This window comes from Danaus plexippus, chromosome 5 (genome assembly GCF_018135715.1).
Source record: "Danaus plexippus chromosome 5, MEX_DaPlex, whole genome shotgun sequence".
NCBI lineage: Eukaryota > Metazoa > Arthropoda > Insecta > Lepidoptera > Nymphalidae > Danaus > Danaus plexippus.
Window position 1 is genome coordinate 1,998,479 of NC_083539.1, and position 20,937 is coordinate 2,019,415.

Consider the following 20,937-nt stretch of genomic DNA (forward strand, 5'->3'; position numbering starts at 1 on the left):
TTTGTATATTAACGCAATAATTTATTAATACGCTAATAATTCAATGATTGTTTTATCATTATTTCACACTATTTCAAAGTTCTGATTTAAGTATTTAAGACATTAGAATCCTTTATAAGGTAATAAAATCCACCAAAACATCATTTCCAATGTCCCTTCATCTTTTTCACATTCCTTATATACATTAATATGTATTATTTATATTAAATACATTATATTTTCTTGTACTTTCTTCGATGGGAACACGTTTACTATATAAATACAATTTTTTTTTATCGTAGCGAATAACACTATTTGCAAGGTGTGAATTTTTTTTTATTATTTCAAAATTTTAACGGAGTATTTCTTTGGTAAATTTCTCGGATATATTTGGGTAATTGTCATCTATTAACGGTTAGACGAGATATATTAATGTTCTCTTTCAACGACCAAACGTCATTTACTTTCCATCCCTTGCCATTTTACGGGCGGTCATTATTTTTTTTTACGATTGTAACAAGAAATGCCTTAAACAAAGACTCCATTAGCCCACTTCCAATTTTAAACTCTCCTTGTTTTATTACATTATTTTTAATGAGTTTTATTCCGATCGAAAAAAGTTGATTGATGAAAAACTTATGAGTTATGTTATATTAGTAATTATAAGGGAATCCTCGTTTCATTAAGTCTATTTATTGGCACTAGCTAGTTACTATCACATTCGGATCCTGCATATAAATCAAACAAGGATGAATGAACAACCCAATGTAAAGCGTGGACATATCATAGAAAGATTACGTAGACTGAAAGTGTGTGGCCAAAAATTAAACATAAATATCGAAAGAAATAAGGAGAACGGGCTTAATATTTTTTTGCAGGGTTCAAATAAATATGATAAAAATAGGTTAGTATGATTTTGCACGCATTAATAACTAATAATATGATTAAAGTTGCCAAGTTTGCCAAAATGTCATGCATCAGTAGAAAATATTTGATTATTAATAATGGCAACACAAAATAATTCCTCCATTTATATAAAATTTTCATCGATGAAGATCGGATAACACACGAATACTGAATCTTAATGCTGGTCACAAAACCTTCATTATATTTAAAAAAAAAAAAGCCTTTGGCAAATCAGCAACAAAGAATTGACATAAGATTCATCTACTCTTAAGCTGCATGCGTTACATTACATACATACATCCTGCTATACAATTCCATTATATTTTCGCAATATTCATTGTAGGCTTATCAAAAATAGAAGGATTAGAGATTAATATATATCACAAAATATATTCACTGTCACCACAAACGATTTCATTGTTTACAATACCAAAGTTAACATGTCTTATAGTCATTAAAAATATACATCTTTTAACAAAGAATAATTCAAATAAATAGAAAGGCTATAAGTATTAAAATATTTAAAAAACATTATTATGTATTAAATTTCTAAAATAAAATTATTAATTTATTAACTAAGAAACAATTTCGATGCTAACTTTGATATTGTAAACGAAATATCGTAATAGGCCTGACATCACCATTATGGACCACTGAAAAGAGGTATTGATTCAGTAATTAGATTAAAAGTTTGAAAAGCTACCGGCTACCATGCTTCTTGTTATTAATTGAACGTGGTAAGAGTTAACAGACTAAGGTGTACTCACTAAATTGACCAAAAAATCTAAAAATATCTTAAAAACAGGACGATTAGGAGACTGCTAACTAACTTTCTTGATGACATCGATGATAAAAACTAAGCACTACATCGTAGTACGTACATGCTGGAGGAAAATTCAGTCAATATAAATCTAATTAGAAAATATCTTAAATATTTTAATATACTAAGATAGTTATAGCATCTGATAATAAAATATATTTTAAGGATAACCCGATAGAATTTGAAATAGAAACAATAGCAAGTAAATATAATAAGATGTTGAATTTTTGAGACAATTTAAAATTCTCATTACATTTAAGAGTAAAGCTTTGTATATGTAAATAATAATAAAATTTCAAAGAGACGAAAACTTGCCTACAAACTACGGCACTAAAGATAAATTCACTTTAATATAATCTAAATAAAATATGATTATTCGCAAATTTAATGATAATTATTCTAATATACAAACACATATAAATAATATTAATTTTAACAATGGACGAACACATCATTCGAGCGAACGCAGTCTACTTAAATGATTTCAATTAAGTCATTGCTTACAAATGAACTACTTACGGTTCAATTACAAGTTAGAACATTTTAAGTGCACTTCACTTACAATGCTTACTCGTTTGCGATTTGATACAATCGATTAATTTCAATCCGATTTGTCACGTTATCACAATCATGTTAGGGTAGGGTATAGTATCTATAGACTACAGTTATAAATGAAACAAAATCTCTATTTCTATTCTGAATGGCGCTAATCATTTGAGATCACAAATTGCTTTCAGATTACAGATAAATCACATTAAGGTAGGCTCACTTGTACAGTATTTTTTCGAAAAAATGTCTGTTTTCTATCGAGTCACATATTACACCCAGACCGGTACAGAATAGAAACGTTAGGCCACTTTGCAGGTACAGTATTCAATATGGTGTTTTGACCTCACCCGTATCAATTTCAAACAGATTTTTAAACTCGTCTGACTAGAACTCGTGGTTTATATTTTTCCGTAAATCATGTCCATAGCTTTGTAAAAATCTTGTGATATATCAAGGAGCCAGAATAGTCCTCAAATGTAGAGGCATGTCATGATAGATATTGCGGTAATTATGTATAAGTTTGGTAAGTTCAGGAATCCTTTACTCCAAGTGCAGTCTAAATCTTTCGCGATGACCTAAAAACAGCAGATGATGTCATGACTTCTGAATAATTATCTTGTATTATAATAAAATCTAGATTTAAACAACATACGTCACTGAAAGTCCTGTTATAATGGGAAGGACATTTCGCAAATCTGAGATCATCTCGTACAGCAACACAACTAGAGGGACTCTCGCACAAATATTGTCTTCGTTTGCGATCCCACGCTTGAACCCAACTAAAAGCAGACAGAATAATAAAATAACATTTCTCAAGTCTCTAGTTTGTTATTGTGAATAATATACATACCCGATGCGACAATCACAGTATAAAGGATTTCCAGACAAAAATATGTCGTGAAGGAATAAAGAATTTGGTACTCCCGGCCATTCATGTCTCGCTGGATTGGGAACCCTAGCTATATTATTATGCCTCAAATCTAGGGTTAGATTCTTTACATGACCTGGTCTCCAAAAAACTTCACTTTCTATTTCCTCAAGGCTGGTATTATAAATGGTCAGAGTCAAAGTTTCAGATGTAACACCCTAAAAATTAAAGATTGTTAAATGTTTTCTCAGTGGGGGAATGAGTAAATGAGACATTAAAATGTTAAAATTAAATTAAATTTAACATACTTACACCTAGCAGATTCTGTGACAAAAATTTCAAAGCTTTACCAACAATAGTAATGTTATTTAGCTTGGGAGGAAGTTCTCCAATCATCTCCTTGCCAAGATCGATTTGAGAATTGTCTATATGTAAGTACAAATTCTTCAATGCGTCATTGTGTGTCAATATCTTTGGAATATTGAAGTCTCTTATATTTCCATTAACAGATATTTTAAGAGTGCGTAATCCGTACATTTTGCTGAACGCCCCGGCCTGGAATGAAATATTTGTTTTGTAAATCTTTCATTACTAAATCTATTAGTGTTTTATTTTTGTATTTAGTGGCTCGAACTCATGCACCAATTAAGAAAACCTTTGATATTGACCTCTAGTATACTCAATTTTAGGTGAGTTACGTCTAAATATTCTAGTCTCGGAGACACGCCGTACATGCTAGTGTTCATAAGGGCAGTGATTGGATTCCCAGATAGAGACAACCAACGAAGTTCGCTGAGGGAGTGAGTCGCCTGGAAAAATACATATAATATTTTTGATACATATTTGAAACAAATTGAATATGAAAAACTTCTGTCTCTATAAGAAACCAAAATTTTTGCTGATTTTATTTTAATTTATTTTACAAGTTTTTACTTACTACGGGAACATTAGTCAAATCATTATAAGACAAATCCAAAGCTCTGAGACGAGTCAAGTTTGCCGTCATGTCGGTCGGAATGGAGGGAAAGTTGTTGTATGATAGGTCTAGGCTTTTTAACTTCGGCAACGGCATTGATGGGATCTATGGAGAAAAGATATTTTTGATATTTTAATTATTGTAGTTAAGAATTGGAATTATCTCATATCTTATATACAATAATGCCATTGTCTTGATACTTACATTTGTGAGACTAACATTCTTTAGTCCCAAATGAGATAATCTTCTTTCTAAACCTTTAAATAAACTGCTTCCGCGGTCATTGTTGTTAAAGGGCATATTCATACTTAAATCCAACCATCGGAGTTTTGGTAAAGCAGCAAAAGAACCGCTTTCAACTCTCACCAAGTGATTGTCAGACAAATCCAACCACGCAAGCGACTGAAATTTTTTTTATAAACAAAATGAAATAAAATATACACCAAAACAATATCCATCAGATTGTAACAGTTAGTTTAAAGCAGTAAACCAAAATATTGCAGAAAATTTAAATGAAGAAGTCAATGAAATAGAAGAGAGATAGACAGTAAAAAATACAACAGCAATTAAAATAACTACTATACATAAATGAGGTATTAGTAGCAAGTGCAACAAGCGAAATGATAAGCTGTAAGAAATCTTAAGTGCTTTATCTGACGACATGTTTTTTCTTGAAATTCAAGAGGTTAATCTCAAGATTTGAAGTCAGTTAAAGCGCCTGATCACAAAACATCAATCTACCTTAAACAATATGTTCTGCGGGTATTGTTTTTTTTGATGGAACACTCTGGCGTGGTCGCGCCTAGCCGTGTGGTACATGTATTCGTCACTGTAGTCCGGTTCCTCGGGCCAGTCGTCGTGCTAAACCCGAGATGGTTATTATGAAGAGCTTAGATTTACGAGACCGATTTAAATTTTGACAATAATTTTCAACTAATTGCAAAACCAGATCTATGTTATTTGATTGTAAAAGAAATTGTCTATTTCAAAGTGAATAGCAAATTAATAAATGGAATTGATTTCATCAATGATTTTGTCTGTCTTTTTGAATTTAAATAAATGTTTTATAAAGAAGATGAGTTGTTTTTGTATTCTTCTTTCTTAAATTTACAGTAGTAATTTGAGTGAGACATGCTATTGCCACGACAACAGCACACGAGTAACGGTCGTAAAAGCACTACCACACACTGGCAACACATCTAATGTTAGTTATGTATAAATGTCTTATATTCTCCATTTTATTTCAACAACTACAAATTGATTAGATCAGTATTAGGTATACTATAACAGTATAACAGAGTATTAATGAATTTTAACTCAATAAATATCTATATCAAAAGCTAGAGAACATAAAACCATAGGTTATTCTATCAAATATTCAAACTTTTTACACTTCAAATCAATCAAGCTGTTAGATTAACTACAACAAGATAAAATAAACTTACTTACCCTATATCTTTGGACTAAGTCAGCAATAGCTACAGCGGGTATGTTGTTCCCGCTCAAATCTAGTTCTACTAGATTAATAGCAGCAGCCGGAGATAAACAATTCGTTGGTATTCGTGACAAATCATTGTCAGATAGGTCTAGCCTAGAAATCAATCACCATTGTTAACGTTTCAAATAAATCATATAAAAAAATATAAAAAATTCTAATGTCAGGAACTAATTAGAGTAATTTTGAAATCTGGTTATTTTATGTGATATATAATGAAATGATTTGTTTTAATGATAATTAAAGAAATTTTTACCTTTCTAAAGCTGGAGATATGATGAGATTATCTGCTAAGTTTTTGATGTTGTTGTCCGAAAGATCCACTGTAGTAAGTCCCTGCATCTCGTGGAACACTTCCACCGGTGTATCGAACAGGTGATTATGGGACAAGTCTATTATCTGCAAAATTAAATCATTATTAGATATGAAAGAGTTTATAAACAAATTTAAAACATTTCTACTCACTTGCAATCTTTTAACTTTCTTAAAACAGTCATACTCCATGTGGAATATTTGATTATGCGATAAATCCAAGTATTGCAACATTAGCATCGACCCAAACACTTCTCGTGTTATGTTACGGATCATATTGTGGGAGAGGTGTAACTCGGATAACGTCAGGTCCGCGTGTCTGGAAGGTGTCATTAATCACAAAATAGAAATAAATAATCACTTATTTTATAACAATCACGTCAACAGCAACACTATTTATCACCTGAAGTAGTATGGCGCGATGTATGAAATGTTATTGTGTGAGAAGTCCAAAACTCTTATATTCACTGATACCGTGCCAAGTCCTGAAATATTAATATAAATAATATAAAATCTACTCTATATTTATTAATTAATTATGAATATATAATATTGAGCAAAAAGCAAAGGAGTAAACGAAAATCACCTCTTTCTATACGCAGAGGACTGGGATCCTCAGAAACTAATCCTGCGAGAAAGCAAAGAGTAGTAAGCGCATGCAAAGCAAAAGAAAAAGAAAGACATGAAGAATTGTGTATGTAGTCTTTCAGCCAAATCAGTCTTTCAGCCAAATTCAATAAAAAAAATAAGTAAAAAATAGTAAAAAAAAAGAAAGCGCAATCAGATATGTTAGAAGAAATGAATGCAATATAGAATACAAACTTGAATTAAAAATGAAAGTTGCGTGTAGGCATACCTTAAAGGTAAGTAGTAAAATTGACTTACTTTGCGCTTTAGGTGGAGGATAAAAGTTTGAAGAGAAGAAATTGACAGCATTTGAATCAGTCAATGAAACTATTCTGTTGTATGACACGTTTACTTTCAAAGCCGTAGCAGATCCAACTTGATCAAATATCGAAAACTTGAACGTCTCCAATTGATTAAATGATATATCTAACCTGAAAAAATGCAAGACAAATGGTTTATATTGATTAGTCTTTATATAATTTATAAAAAAGGTATCTTTAATAAACCTACTCTTTCAAGGCCGGTAGATTTTGGAATGCCTCTTCACTAATTTCAGTAATAATATTTCCTCTTAATCGAATCACCTTCAGGTTATCTAAACTTGTGAAGGAACGTCTATGCACTGTTTCTATTAGATTATCTTCGATTAAAATTTCCTGTAATTCTCGTAAATTGACAAATGTATGTTGATCAATTCGTTGCATTTGGTTTAGCGATAGAGAAACGCTTTCTAGCTGTCGATGTATGTCGCTCTAGAAGTTAAAAAAATTCACGTACATTAGACAATGCCTTGAATTAGGTAAGATTGTCTTACAAGTTACAAAAAATTACCTGTAATGTTCCTTTAGAGAAGTGATCAATGAGATTATCTTGAAGGTTCAATGTTTTTAACTTATATAAGAAGTGGAAAGATGTGTCTGGGACGTTCCTCAATTTGTTATTACTAACGTCCAAATCCTGCAATTCTATAAGTGCTTTCAAAGGTTCAAATGGCAATATTTTTACGGAATCTGCTAATCCATTGGCTAATTTCAATGATGTCAAGCTATGTAACTGTAAAACAATAAGTGGATATTATTTACAACGTTTGAATTTATTATACAAACCTACTTTGATTTCGATATTTACCTCCGCAAACGCGAATGGGTCTATAAAGTCAATGTTATTTTCAGACAGATCTAAGGACTTTATAGTCCGTACATGTTGAAAGGCGCTCGCTTCGATTCGATTGATAGTGCTTCCGATTATTTTTAGATCCTCCAATTCCACGCCGAATTCTAGGAAATCTTCTGCAGATATACTGCGTCTTATCAATTTACTCACAGACAAATATCTGAGGGAACGCATTCTAAAAACAATAAGGCATTCCGTTTTAGCGCAGTTTATAATCCCCTTATCTTTTTGTTCACAAATTGTTAGTAGCGTTTGACATTAAAACATTGTTAAGTGTCTAATTAAAACATTTACACAACCTAAAAATTGCGTCTTGTTAGGAATGGCGACAAAGTTCCATCACCGACTTTTAACCGCATCTACTCCCATGACCTTAAAATGAACGATAACATAACTCATACATAGAACACACTTAAGCCATCTAAAAACTACTAATGACAAAGTGCTTTAAACAAAGAAAAGCTAGCCAATCATAGTTTGATGTTTGATTTATATAATAAAATAAATGAGAATGTCCAACATTCATAAAGCCGGTTTCGAAAATCAGCCACATATCTATAATGAGTAACCATAATCAAAATGTTCTGTGTTTGTAACGTGCTGAAAGTATTGCTTTTAGTTATGATAGAAGCAAACTAGATCCCTTCGATTCGACAACATACAAAGCCAGTTGGTAAAACATACCGAACTTACTTGCTTTCATAGCGGCATTGTATGTCAGACTCGTTTCTGTAATCAAAATGTAATAGCAGGCTCGTACGAAGCTAAATCAAAAGCATTTTATTTTAACTAATACTGAATACTAGATATCGAGCTATCTAATAATCTAATCCAAAGTCATTAAAAAATTGAAAATATTTATTAAAATTACTGTCATTCAATACCATACTTAAAAAATTACTCAAACAAAACAAGTTAAATTTCTAATATCATGCAAAATTCTAAATACGAAGAAAATCATAGATGAAGATTTATAATACTAGTATTTACTTATAAAAACTTGGATACTACAATCGTCATGACCAAAGCTATATAGGTTATCATTTAAGAGCGTGCTGTAGAGAGAAATAAACTAATAGAAATGAAGAAAACATCTAAACAACTAGGTATAAAGAAAATTTATGAAAAGAAATTTCCGCGAACAAAACAGTTCCGATACATTCAGTAACTTTGTAAAAAGTAATAACGTCTTTCAGGACTTTACTAAGGGCATCATTTATTAGATTTAGTCTCGACATGTCATCGAATAAAGTAGATTTTGTTATATAACATTATTAATTCAGTACTGTAACAAAAAAAAATACTTTACGAAAAATTAAGGTAGAATATTATTATAATTATAATAGACGTCCTAGTTGTAAATAACAACTATATAAATTGTAATCAATTTCGACTCATCAAAATTCAGAAGATAAAGCAAAGATTCATATAACAAGGTCTTTTTTATTATGCTAAAAATTATTTAGATCACAATTTTAAATTACTTTTAATAACAATTTTTTAGGTTGTGTAAATTAATGTTCAATGTTAGTTAATGTTAAACAAAACAAATAATTTAATAAATCAAGTGAAGCCGTTATCGTTGACAAAGAAACACTAACCTTCTCACATCTTGCAAGCTAATTTCAAGAGACGATGAGCCACTGATGTCCAAGAAGAACAACTTATACTGAAAGTTATTTATCGATGGCGTCGAGTACTCCGATGGATTATTCGTTGCTAGTAAATTCGTGTCCACCTACAAAAGATTTCGTGATGTATGTTAATAATTCAATAGCATATGCCTTCACATAATAAATCTTCACGTAATCTTTCATACCTTATTTTCTCTTAGGTTCAAGAACCGCAACGAGTCTAACTTGTTTAACATGAATTTGGATATCATTGTTAGGTTGTTTTCTGATAAATCTAGGGACTGAAGAGTGTTTTCAAGGCCGGCGAATGATGCTGGAGATAGGTCCGTGACGCCGCAGTCTCGTAGAGACAATGTTTTAATCTTTGCATTTCGGAACGCATCTTCCTGGAATCAAAATAAGGTCGGCAATATAGTATTCTTACTATTAAAATACATCAACACACATAAAAACTTTTAAATTGATATGAAATACTAAGATTTGATTAATATACAAAGTTTTCGTATTGTTAATATTTTTTTTTGTGGTGTATGCAACAAGTATCAATATTAATGCACGCCGTTTATTTCTTAACGTTCTTTTAAAGTCACGCAAGGCCAGGTAAAGGCATAAAAACCTTAGGATTGTAATTATATTTTTACATGTTTATCGTAAATCAAGACGCCTTGAAGCCTAGTTGGTATATAACATTGATTTTCCCTCCAGAATTTTATTTTCCCGCTGTTATTGAACACATTATATGGACATAAATAAGCCAAAGCAACTAATCAAATACTAGTAGTAGGTACTAATTTATCTTATTATAATTAACATAACCTTTTTAAGAATTTACAGTACAGACATACTTGTATTCTTTTAAATTAAACTAGTATTATTCGGATTTACTAGGCGGATTTTATTATTTAAAAACTACATAATCCCGACGTTTCGGTTACTTTGCAGCAACCGTGATCACGGGCAGACGAGGTGTCTTAAATAATAAAATAAAAATAGGTGGTTAAATAATAAAATCCGCGTAGTAAATCCGAATAATACTAGTTTCATTTAAATGAATACTCGCGAAAATCTTAGATCTCATTATACTTGTATTCTCTTCTCATATATAGGTTTCTAATGTAATTATGATGTGCATAGTTTACTTTATGTTCTATTTGTCCAGGGTATCTATATAGGACTCTATAGAGTATACTATAACCTAAAATTCTTATATCATCGCATTCGCTTTTCTTGTATTCCTCTTGTTCACCACTCAACTTGATCAACAACAAAGATAGACAAGCATACGACAGGAATTTATATATTTTTTTTATTAGCAACTAAAAACCTCAAATAAACATTGAGCTATTACTTAAAAAATGAGGTTAAATCACACCTTTGATATTTAATCAAAATCACGATATAAATCCGTTTAGTTTACATTTGGAAGAAGGTGTCGTACTTTCAAAGTTGTCTCTTTTATGTTAAGCCATTTCCTTTCAATATTATTTCTTTCAAGATACCATTCGACAGCAATCTCTCTTAGTTTTCATTTTATAATAAAATCATAAAAAATACTTACCCTGATGGAGTATATGGGATTTCCATCAAGAACAGTGGTGTTCAGAACGTTGAAGTACTTAAACGAACCAGGCATTAGAATTCGAATACTATTTTGATCCAAGCTGAAAAAACAAATATTTAGTAAATTATGGTAACACGCATCAATAGAGATAAGTGAACGACAATAAGTGCAAGGACTTGTTATGAATCTGATTAAATATACGCTACACAGATATTATCGTGGTTATATAAAATGTTACTTACTTAAGCTGATCCAATGAAAGTTTAACCCCATTTAACTCATGGGCGGGAGGGACTTGCTTGATAAGGTTGTTGGAAAGATCAAGCACTCGAAGTTGCCGAAGTGGAGACAACTCCTCATAAGGGATCAACGTTAGCTGGTTGTCTCCCAGAAGAAGCTTCAAAAGTTAAGAAAAAAAATTCTAGACGATTCATATTTTAGACCCTACAATACTATACAATATATCTTTATGTAAATTTATTTCTAGTATAAACATACCTTACTGAGTCTGCTCATACCGTCTCTGAAGACTCCACTATCAATTACAGATAAATGGTTCCCGTGTAAGTCCAATGTCTCCAGCATCGGCAATCCAGAGAACGCATCTAACGGCAAGCTGGCTATTGAATTTTTTGCTAAGATTAGGGTTTGCAGCGTGTTCTCCAAGCCGAGCCAATTGTCACCCGAAATTTCTGTTATTTCGTTACCTTAAATATAACGATGACGTTATTGTGTGTTTCGATTTATTTATTTTTTTGTTTACAAGAATATTTTTAAATTTTTTTTTTGTCAAATAAAGCTTATTTTAACCACTATCATAATTTTCAGGTTTACATTAAAGATAAATTTCATAATTTACGCAGATTTGATTTTAGGAGACTATTTTATATGAAAATAAATTTTAAAATTAGAATGGTTTAATTCTAATATATTCGATATTATGTATAAGGGCTTTAATTGTAAATAAAAACCTTGTTGTATAAGTGAGGGCATCAAGAATCATTAAATTATTTTGCATATAATTTTTGGACATTTTATAAAAAAGACGTCCTAACTAGAAAAAAGGTTAAAGGATTCCGGTTCAATACATTAAGATAAAAAGCATATTTCAATTACAACATTATATAAAAAAAATATTATAAACCACAAAAAAAAACAACATTTTTTACTTTTAAGAAAATCCGAGTAAGCAATCATTATGAAAGATGAATTGAAATAAATCTTAATTATTTAAAAATCAGTAATCCGTTTGTATGAAACCCGAGCTAAAAGTCTAAAACATAAATTAAATAGGAAATAAAGTCGAAAGCAGAATATTTTCCTTTCGACTGCAACATTGCTGTAGGTATTAATTTTCTGATTTTTGGATGGATGGATGGAATGAATGGATGGAATGGATTAATACACGTTGCTTCTACTCGTTTTTTAGCTGAATAAGTTTTGTTTATATGGAAAGTTATGTAGAAGTAGTTTAAAAAATAAATATATAAATTTTAGAGATTTTTAACTCCAGTCCCGATAATTTTTCGCTTTCAATTAATTGAAATACTTATTTGTAGTAATAGTACAGATATGAGCAAGTAAATAAAAAAAATGCATTAAATAAAAATCATTAATATGGTACAAACAGTTTCTGACACTCTCTCCCAAAACTTGATACAGTGTTGGACGTCTTGACAAGTTTAGTGGTCGTTGGATACAACAGCGTTATAATATATAATTTTACAGACAAACAATTTTATAGTTACTTGAGATATTCTTTTTTGGAAATTATTTATTATAAAATTAATTTTCTAATATTCGTCGATAATTTTAAAGCACAAAGATCGTTATCACAGGAATGATCTTAAATTCAGCAATCTATCAGCTAAGTAGGAATTCGTTGATTCATATCGTTTATTGGAGTGGCCATTGTGGCTCCATTTAATATTTCCTTATTAAATTCCTTTGAGCATGTGCTGAGCACACTATCGCAATCTTTGTTCTAGATGCTATAATAATCTTAATAACATAGTTCACGAAGTACTTATCAGTTTTAAATAGAATGTAAAATTATTAATTAAATTCTAATTTAATTGAAGTTCTCTTTAGTTCCTAATTAGAAGTATCTGTGACTCGTTCTTTATAATGATAAATTCTGTTAGATATTTAGAGTTAGGATAAAATCTTAAGACCGTGAAATATTTTTTACGAAAAATGTGAAAAGAAGGATAAAGCTATATTTTGTGTCCGTAATAAATTGATTTTGGAAACATACTTACTTTGAAATTTTAACATTATACACAAACAGTTTTCAACTTTTCTTATTTCTGTGTCAATAATCTTCAGTCCAAAAACCAGACATAACATCAAACTTTTGTTAAAACAAAATAGCGATATATATATAAATATATACATTTATAGCAGAACAAATTAAAGATACTTCACTTCATAATTTCTAAACGATAACCGTTATCCCCTCTAGACATTTAAAACCGCAATTTTATGACACTCACCCGTCAAATCAAGGAGGCGCAGCTTTTGCAGATATCGCAGAGCTCGACTCGGGACAGCCGTCAACTTGTCCTGCATTAATTCCAACTCCCATAGTGTATTGTCTAAGCCATAAAAAGCTTCCTCGTGTATACTCTCCAGCGGATTCTGGTTTATAGCCAGCCTGTATAACCCTGCAATTTATGACTAAAATATTGTAGAAATCTTTCACGTATTTACAAAAAAATCCTAAACATATATAATATATTTTATTTGATGATACACTTTTGTTATAGATGCGAAGTATAACGAACACATGTTCACAACAACAAAGTCCAATTAACTAGTTTTGAATTTTCGTACTCCTAAAAAAAGAATATTGAAATAAAAATCCAATGTTCTACGCTTTTTCAATTAACACTTCAAACAAGCGGCTGGCGTTGACTGGCGTTGTATTAGACTACTAAAATAACAAGTTTATATAGAAGTTCTACGATACAAAGTTTATGTAAAATTTTCTTATTAATTAACTCGGTATTATAGAATTGTATTTTGAAAGCGAATGAATATCTCTTTTAGAGTTAAAAATCATCTTCAAAACTACAACATAAAATCGGACAATCGGTCGAAAATAGGCGTTCCTTTCATAATATACCATTCTCCGTTTAGTTATTCAAGACCCTGAACCGAAGCCATTCCGATTGTCTTTTGCCCACACCTGATCCATACTTATTATACCGATTGCCAACCCGACCACGTAATGTGTTTATTAAGTCTCAAAATTTGGCGAAAAAATGTTGCTAAGGCTTACTTTATTTTGAGAAAAACCATATTCAAAAATACAATATCGTTTATCATCCCAAACTTTCCCTTAAACATAACCATATTTCTTAAATTCATTGTATATGAAATAATATGAGAATTCGTATCATTCTTCTGTGAATTGAAAGAAAATACTACTACCGCATATTTGTGTGACAACTTGTATATGAATTTATGTCACAACCCTCAACGCTTTTTGTATCTGTGACAACGAAATATAGAAAATCATACATACATACATTTTACTGCTTGCCTTAAATAAGAGAAATATATTTAAACCATACTGACAATGAAGATTGACTTTGAATTGAAATATTTTAAACGAATGAATTAAATTTGATTTTATTGAAAAATCTTGTAATAGTATATAAATGATACGTTTATAGTAAATCACAGCTGCAATGATCAGTCGAAAAACGCGAATACATGTCTAAATATATTTTATTACTATTTATATTTTTTACCTGTGGCTTGGAAGAACTGCGGTTCGAGATCTCTTATGTTGTTCCCAGTCAACTGTAACGTGAAAACTTTCGAGCTATTTACGGCGGCTGGTACCCTGAGGATGGGCACGTGGTTGCACGTCACGATACCAAGATCACCATCAGGTTTAGAGCACGTACAGAGAGCTTGGAAAAGGCATGGCGGATGTCCAGTGTCTACGTGTAACTGAAATTAAATAAAATATTTATTTTTGATATTATTTATATATGTATATAAAAAATTTCAACTATTCATCGTATTTGTTTGAAAGACTTGAAATAATATAAAAATGCAGCATGTGCATTTTGTTTGCGTCACTATTTCAAAGATAGTTCATTAACTATAAAAATTCATAAATAATATAATAGACGGTAAACTTATATGTGAACTTATACATTATAATATTAAAAAAACTGTGTTTGAACATTTGAACTGCACATGCAATTAAAAGCACTACTTCTTAGTAAAAATTCTGATAGTGAATGTGACAATTTAGTATAACATTTATACATATACAAAAAAGTAAAACAGGAAAATAGAACTACTGTTAATTTTATATGAAATAAGAAAAGGGTTCTATAGCAAACATTATCATGTACTTACTTCTAACGCCCTGGCTAAGGACGCCCATATCATCAACAAAAATGTTACTACCACAAGGGTGTAGCCGAATTTCACTAAGGTCATCAAACTCTGAAAAAAAAATTGTTTGTATTAAAAAATGCATATGATTTTAAAATAATTTATGGTATAAAGAATACTTTAAACAAAGAAAGATTTTCATCATTACTTATACATATACTTATACATTATACACATTACGCTATATACTTATACACTACACACTTATACACATCAGGATCAGTGTGTAGTGTATAAGTATATAGCGTAAGCGATCAGGAAATACAGTTTATTTGAAGTATATTAATCTCAGTTAATATGTATCCATTAATGGTTTTAAACTTACGCTTAATAAAAAAAAGTAATAATATTGTTTAAATAAAGCTATCATTATTGAAATAAAGTTTCCATTCATTAGAAAATATCTGTAACTTTTAAAGAAAAGTAAACGTGTACCATAATGTATACTTATATATGCATATATTTATATATTAATATGTTAAATAGAAGCGTGTTTTATTAGAAAAATAAAAACGTAGCTTCATTAAAAGCGAATGTAAGCAGAATTATGTTTTATGTGAAGTATTTACTAGATTAAATTTGTCCGTAATTAGACTTATAAATATTGAAAGCCCATCACAACTTTAACTTCCTGTTTAGGGAGTATTTTGATCGATATGTTTTTCATGCAACCAAAATGTTATGATGTCCTATTTATCTATTAAAGGCTATGTTAATCTGTGTTTTCTCGTCAGCAAATACAAATGTCGGTCCGTAAACATTCCTTTAATGGTGCACCCAGAGTGAAACCGAAAACCAACTCAATTATAATGTTTTTAAGATTGGTATTTGCAAGATAACTTTTGATCGATATTTTGAGTACATTTTTGTTGAAATACGAACTGCGGTTGGCAGAGTAATTTTTATTTTCCATCTAAAAGAGGTATGTTTGGTATGATTGTTAATAGCATCACATAAATGAAAAAGAGTCATGCTCCACGTAGCATTTATATAGGTAAATATGTCAAGAAATGTGTTTTATTCTATATTATATATATATATATGATTGCATTATTTTAGAAGAGTAGTAGAAAAGCTTTCGTATACATGGTGCTTCAGACTAACTTATAATTGATTTTCACGAACGAACATGTCTTATCACCGACCAATATTTAATAAAAGCGTATTCCATGTTTATTGTGTTGATAACTTATATATTTTAAAATAATTTATATTTTAGAGAGTTATCTATTGATTTTTATTTTGTCACAAAGTGTCTGCAGTGTCTTGTACAATAAAATTACTAAAAAATGTATGTGGCAATCAAATCAAGACGTTCGTGTCTCTGTATATCTTACATGATCTGAAAGTCTTTTAATAAAAATAACATTAAGCGTTTGAAGATGCCTAAGTCTAAAAGTATTCTTGATTCTCGAAACGAGCTCGAAGTATCCATTCAACGGATCAGAGAAAACGCGCCCTTGCTATGATTTTATTGGAATCACTCTTGTTTAAACGAATTTGTTTCTTAATATGATTTTTATTTTACATGTACAAGTGGACATGAAGTGATTTTTACTTCGGAAATAAGGTTTATTCTACAGGCATACCAAAGACATACCTACATATAATATACACATTTGTGCCATTTCCAACTAAAAGAAAATAAAATATTTGAGATCAGCGCGGGCATGGATTTGTGATGGACTATTTCAATATAATTATCTTTTTATATTATTTACCTTGTGATAATTCTTATGATTATAATACGTTGTTACAGTTACATTTAAATTTTTCAAAGATTAGTTTTTATATAAAAATTACTATAATTGCAAAAGGATCTAATGAAACTTAAAGTATATCATACGCTCCGTACATATGCATTAAAATGTATAAATCTTCTCGCTTATCCTTATGAAATTTGCTTGAATTCCCTGCAACATTGTGATGTTATAAAAATGATGTAATAAATAACTTTAAGATTAAAACTTTAGTTATTTAACTTAAACTAAATCATTGTTGACTGTAGCGTTTTGTTAAGATTATCCACTGTCGAGGCGATGTTTGCTTGGCGCAATCAAAGTTTGGAAACTTTAAGCGATTGCTCGATAAGTCGTTACCAATTTCTGAGCTTTCGGTTCCACTTTCAATACTACCCGAGTTGTTTGACATTATAAAATATATCACTTCAAGTGGAACTAAACTTTACTTGTATCACAGTAAAAACTATTTTCCATTAATAGGAAATAGAAATACAAATATTTTTGAATTGATAACAGTTGCCCGGTAACAAATCTTATATATGTATATAAAATCTGTGACATTCTCCAAGGAGTACCTAAGTGTGTCCGATTAAGTATGATGTAATTTTAACTAATTTGACAGAAAAAAATATGATTGTAAAAAATCTTCTTCTCTTCTGTTTTATTTCTATTTAATTCATTTCACTTTTTCATATCGTAGATATATTAATATAAATTCCTTGAATTTGAATTAATTTTTAATTAAATATTTAGATAGAGTTATGTTTTGAATCTACTTCACGTATATTACGTATATTATTAAAAACGAGGTTTGATGACATTCAAATAACCATTTCGCAAGATAAGATGAAAGTTCCTCTAGTAAATTATTAAACATGAAAACAAAACCTAAAGTGACCTCTTTTTAGGATTTTGTTTAACTAATCAATAAAGTCGTCCTACAAATAAAAAGTTTGACATTGGCAAAATATTCCACGATTAGAGTGCGAATGAAGCCATAGCATAAAAGAAGTAAAAAATAGACGCTATTTATTTTATATCACGAGAGTAAACATCTTTCATCTATGACATTTTTACAAAAAAAAAATGTTTATGTATCCGCTAGAAAATATTATCAAAAGCAGGAAGAAACTACGATAGCAAAGCCTTGGGCTATAGTTTAAATAATAATGCTGTTTAGAGCTGATATATATAGGAGCGAGCGGAGTAAATCAGTATAGTTCCTGAATTTTGAGCTTTCACGTCAAAACAAAGACACTAAATTGTAAAGAGACAAGTAAGTTACGCTGAAATTTTTATAATGCGAGTTAAAGTTTGCTGTTTCAGAAAATTTCTCGACCTACGAAATTAATGTCCGCTCGCTCTTAAATAATACGCTTTTTGCTTAAGAAAGCTTGTTACAACAAAACACTTGAACCCTCGAGTCAACATTTCAATTAACGTGTGGGAATTATTTATGGAAAGTGTTACATCGGTGTCGAGATTTTTAACAGACTTCAAATTATAATAATATTGAAGCATAACATTTATTCATTTTATGGTATAATGGCTTTGAATACTTTATTTACTTTTCATGTATTGAAAAACATGAAAAACAAATTTAGTAACATTATTCAGGCACTATACATAGAGCAATTTTGCATTCAAAACATTTTGGTTTATAGAAAATGTAAACTGGATCTTAAGTTGGAGACTAAAGTTTCTTTATAATAATCGTATGACCTATACAGTTCCTTTATTAATAAAATACTAACCAGAAAAATTCCAAGTATGTTAGCAAAGATGTTAAGTTTTATAGTTATGGTCTAAATCTATTAAATATGTATTAAATAAATACTTATTAATTAAATAGATAAATAAAACATGGTGTATGTTGATTATTGCAGTTGCTAACAGTAGTTACTAACACAAGTCTCCCTTTATCATTTTATGTTATTTATAAATTATCCAATACGATTCTTCGATTCTATTTTATGAAGAGGTTTTAATAAAGAGGTTTTACACTTGCCTGACATTTTATTGAGTACGAATTGTGATTGAGGATATAAAAATAAGGTATTTTTTTATGTGTGATAATTTTAAAGAAAAGATATAGATTTTAAAACTTTAAGAACTGAAAATTAAAATGTAAAACTGAAAACTTACAAAAATAAAAAAAAATAATCTCTATTACTACCTGTAAACTAAACAAGCCTTTCAACCGTGTTGCTGTTAAAAATCACAATATGGACGTACAAATTGTAAACAGACATAAACAAATGACAATAACAGGAGTAAGTTAAATGAAATTGACATATTTAAAAATTATAGGTAATGCAATTTAACTCATTTTTCAACTCAGTTAGTCAATGGAAACATATTCTATGCAGACGTACCGACGTGTATTCATTTTTGTTAACCTCTGATTTATTTACAAAACACAAGTTAATATTGAACAATTAAACAACAAAACGTAGATAAAAGAACTAAAAATATAATACTTACCGGTTTCTACAAAATATTTAAATTCACATCACTATTTAGAAAGCTAAAATTAAAAATATCTTACGTCAATATGGTAAGCGAAATTCTATAATATTTTGATGGAATCCTGTTTTATCTCAATCTTCTAGATACTTGACTGTTTAATATTAAAATTGGGTTCACATCATCGCGTTCTTACATAGATATATTTGATGTAACCGCTTCCATAGCATTAGTTAAACTTATATCTAGTAAGAAATCGAAACTCAAACAAAAAAGATAATATTAATGGCGGATTTAACTAAATAAAGGTTATTGAGTAAAAAAAAAGGAAATAAAAAGTAAAATTATAAATTATGTTTTAATTTTGTTAAACGTGATTCAATTAGATAAACAAATATTTTCCTATACCTCATAGTTTAATTAGAAATTTTTTAGAACGTTTCATAATACAATTCCCTGTTGAAAACAAAACAACTGAAAAGTACACATAGACAATGACTTTAACAAGGCTAACAAAGATTGTTATATGGGACACCTTATGTGGGAAGAAATGGAAAAAGAAAGGCTTTCAGACGATACATTTTATATAAATAAAGAGATTTACTAAGCTTCATACATTTAGAAAATTCGTGTCTGTTTACCGTCAAAAAAATATGAACAATATAATAAGATTCAACAGTGAGAGATTTCAAAAGAACCGACATTAAAGTTAAGCACAAAAACGTTATATTCGCAACAAATAAGAAACCCGTCGAGAGCAAAATTAATTAAAAGTAAAAATTTCAAACATTAAAGGATTATGTCAGGTCTGAACAACCGTCTTTATGTTCCGTATCTTTTCTTTTATTTCCCAGCTAATCCGGCAGCCGGTTTGATGAATGGTAACGTTATTTTCAGTATTATTATTATTATGTTTTTTACGACCGTATACGAAAATACAGTTTTTATATTTCGAACAACTTATAAATATTTGGAACACGATCTTTATTTATATTAGTATACATAAAATTGCATGAACATCTGTATGCATATGCCAAAATAATATTTCATTTACACTGTTTGGTTGTTTGTCCGTTTGTTCCAGCGGAACTAGGAAAAAGTTTGGATCGATTCTGACGAGACATTCATTGACAAATAAGATCTTAAAAGAAATAATCCAAGCTAACCTCATTTTGTTTTTTTTTAATGATTTATTTTATTAATATAAATATGTAAAAACTAAACATTTTTTGCGAATGAAGTCGTATTATTATTGTTAAGTGTTTTATAAAGATAATAAAGGAAATGTTCTTTTGAAAATAAAATAAAACTGAAGAGAATTCAGCACAGATGAATGTGTACTAAGCTTTTGAAGTACATTCCACTATAAGTGAAGACTAAAAGCTTTACAGAACTACCTGCTTTCCTATC

At 29.8% G+C, this 20,937-nt stretch overlaps 1 protein-coding gene across 5 annotated transcripts in view; it reads right to left on the reverse strand.

Annotated features, from left to right (window-relative positions):
• Positions 1-20,937, reverse strand: part of LOC116769240 (chaoptin) — a 38,815-nt gene continuing 17,878 nt past the window's right edge. Inside the window, exons 3-28 of one of the 5 annotated variants that reach the window (XM_061527914.1) lie at positions 15,281-15,370; positions 14,659-14,863; positions 13,396-13,566; positions 11,399-11,607; positions 11,143-11,297; positions 10,898-11,000; positions 9,525-9,725; positions 9,307-9,443; positions 8,399-8,434; positions 7,661-7,880; positions 7,364-7,585; positions 7,043-7,284; positions 6,791-6,963; positions 6,492-6,533; positions 6,309-6,390; positions 6,059-6,224; positions 5,850-5,992; positions 5,548-5,689; positions 4,840-4,959; positions 4,303-4,500; positions 4,060-4,203; positions 3,791-3,931; positions 3,435-3,677; positions 3,105-3,340; positions 2,907-3,033; positions 1-2,829 (exon numbers count right to left, since the gene is read on the reverse strand). In XM_061527914.1, coding sequence (XP_061383898.1) covers positions 2,725-2,829; positions 2,907-3,033; positions 3,105-3,340; positions 3,435-3,677; positions 3,791-3,931; positions 4,060-4,203; positions 4,303-4,500; positions 4,840-4,959; positions 5,548-5,689; positions 5,850-5,992; positions 6,059-6,224; positions 6,309-6,390; positions 6,492-6,533; positions 6,791-6,963; positions 7,043-7,284; positions 7,364-7,585; positions 7,661-7,880; positions 8,399-8,434; positions 9,307-9,443; positions 9,525-9,725; positions 10,898-11,000; positions 11,143-11,297; positions 11,399-11,607; positions 13,396-13,566; positions 14,659-14,863; positions 15,281-15,370 — 4,053 coding nt within the window. In that variant the 3' untranslated portion in view covers positions 1-2,724. The remainder of the gene's footprint in view (positions 2,830-2,906; positions 3,034-3,104; positions 3,341-3,434; positions 3,678-3,790; positions 3,932-4,059; positions 4,204-4,302; positions 4,501-4,839; positions 4,960-5,547; positions 5,690-5,849; positions 5,993-6,058; positions 6,225-6,308; positions 6,391-6,491; positions 6,534-6,790; positions 6,964-7,042; positions 7,285-7,363; positions 7,586-7,660; positions 7,881-8,398; positions 8,435-9,306; positions 9,444-9,524; positions 9,726-10,897; positions 11,001-11,142; positions 11,298-11,398; positions 11,608-13,395; positions 13,567-14,658; positions 14,864-15,280; positions 15,371-20,937) is intronic. The other 4 variants (XM_061527944.1, XM_061527924.1, XM_061527935.1 and 1 more) reach the window with 4 other exon arrangements.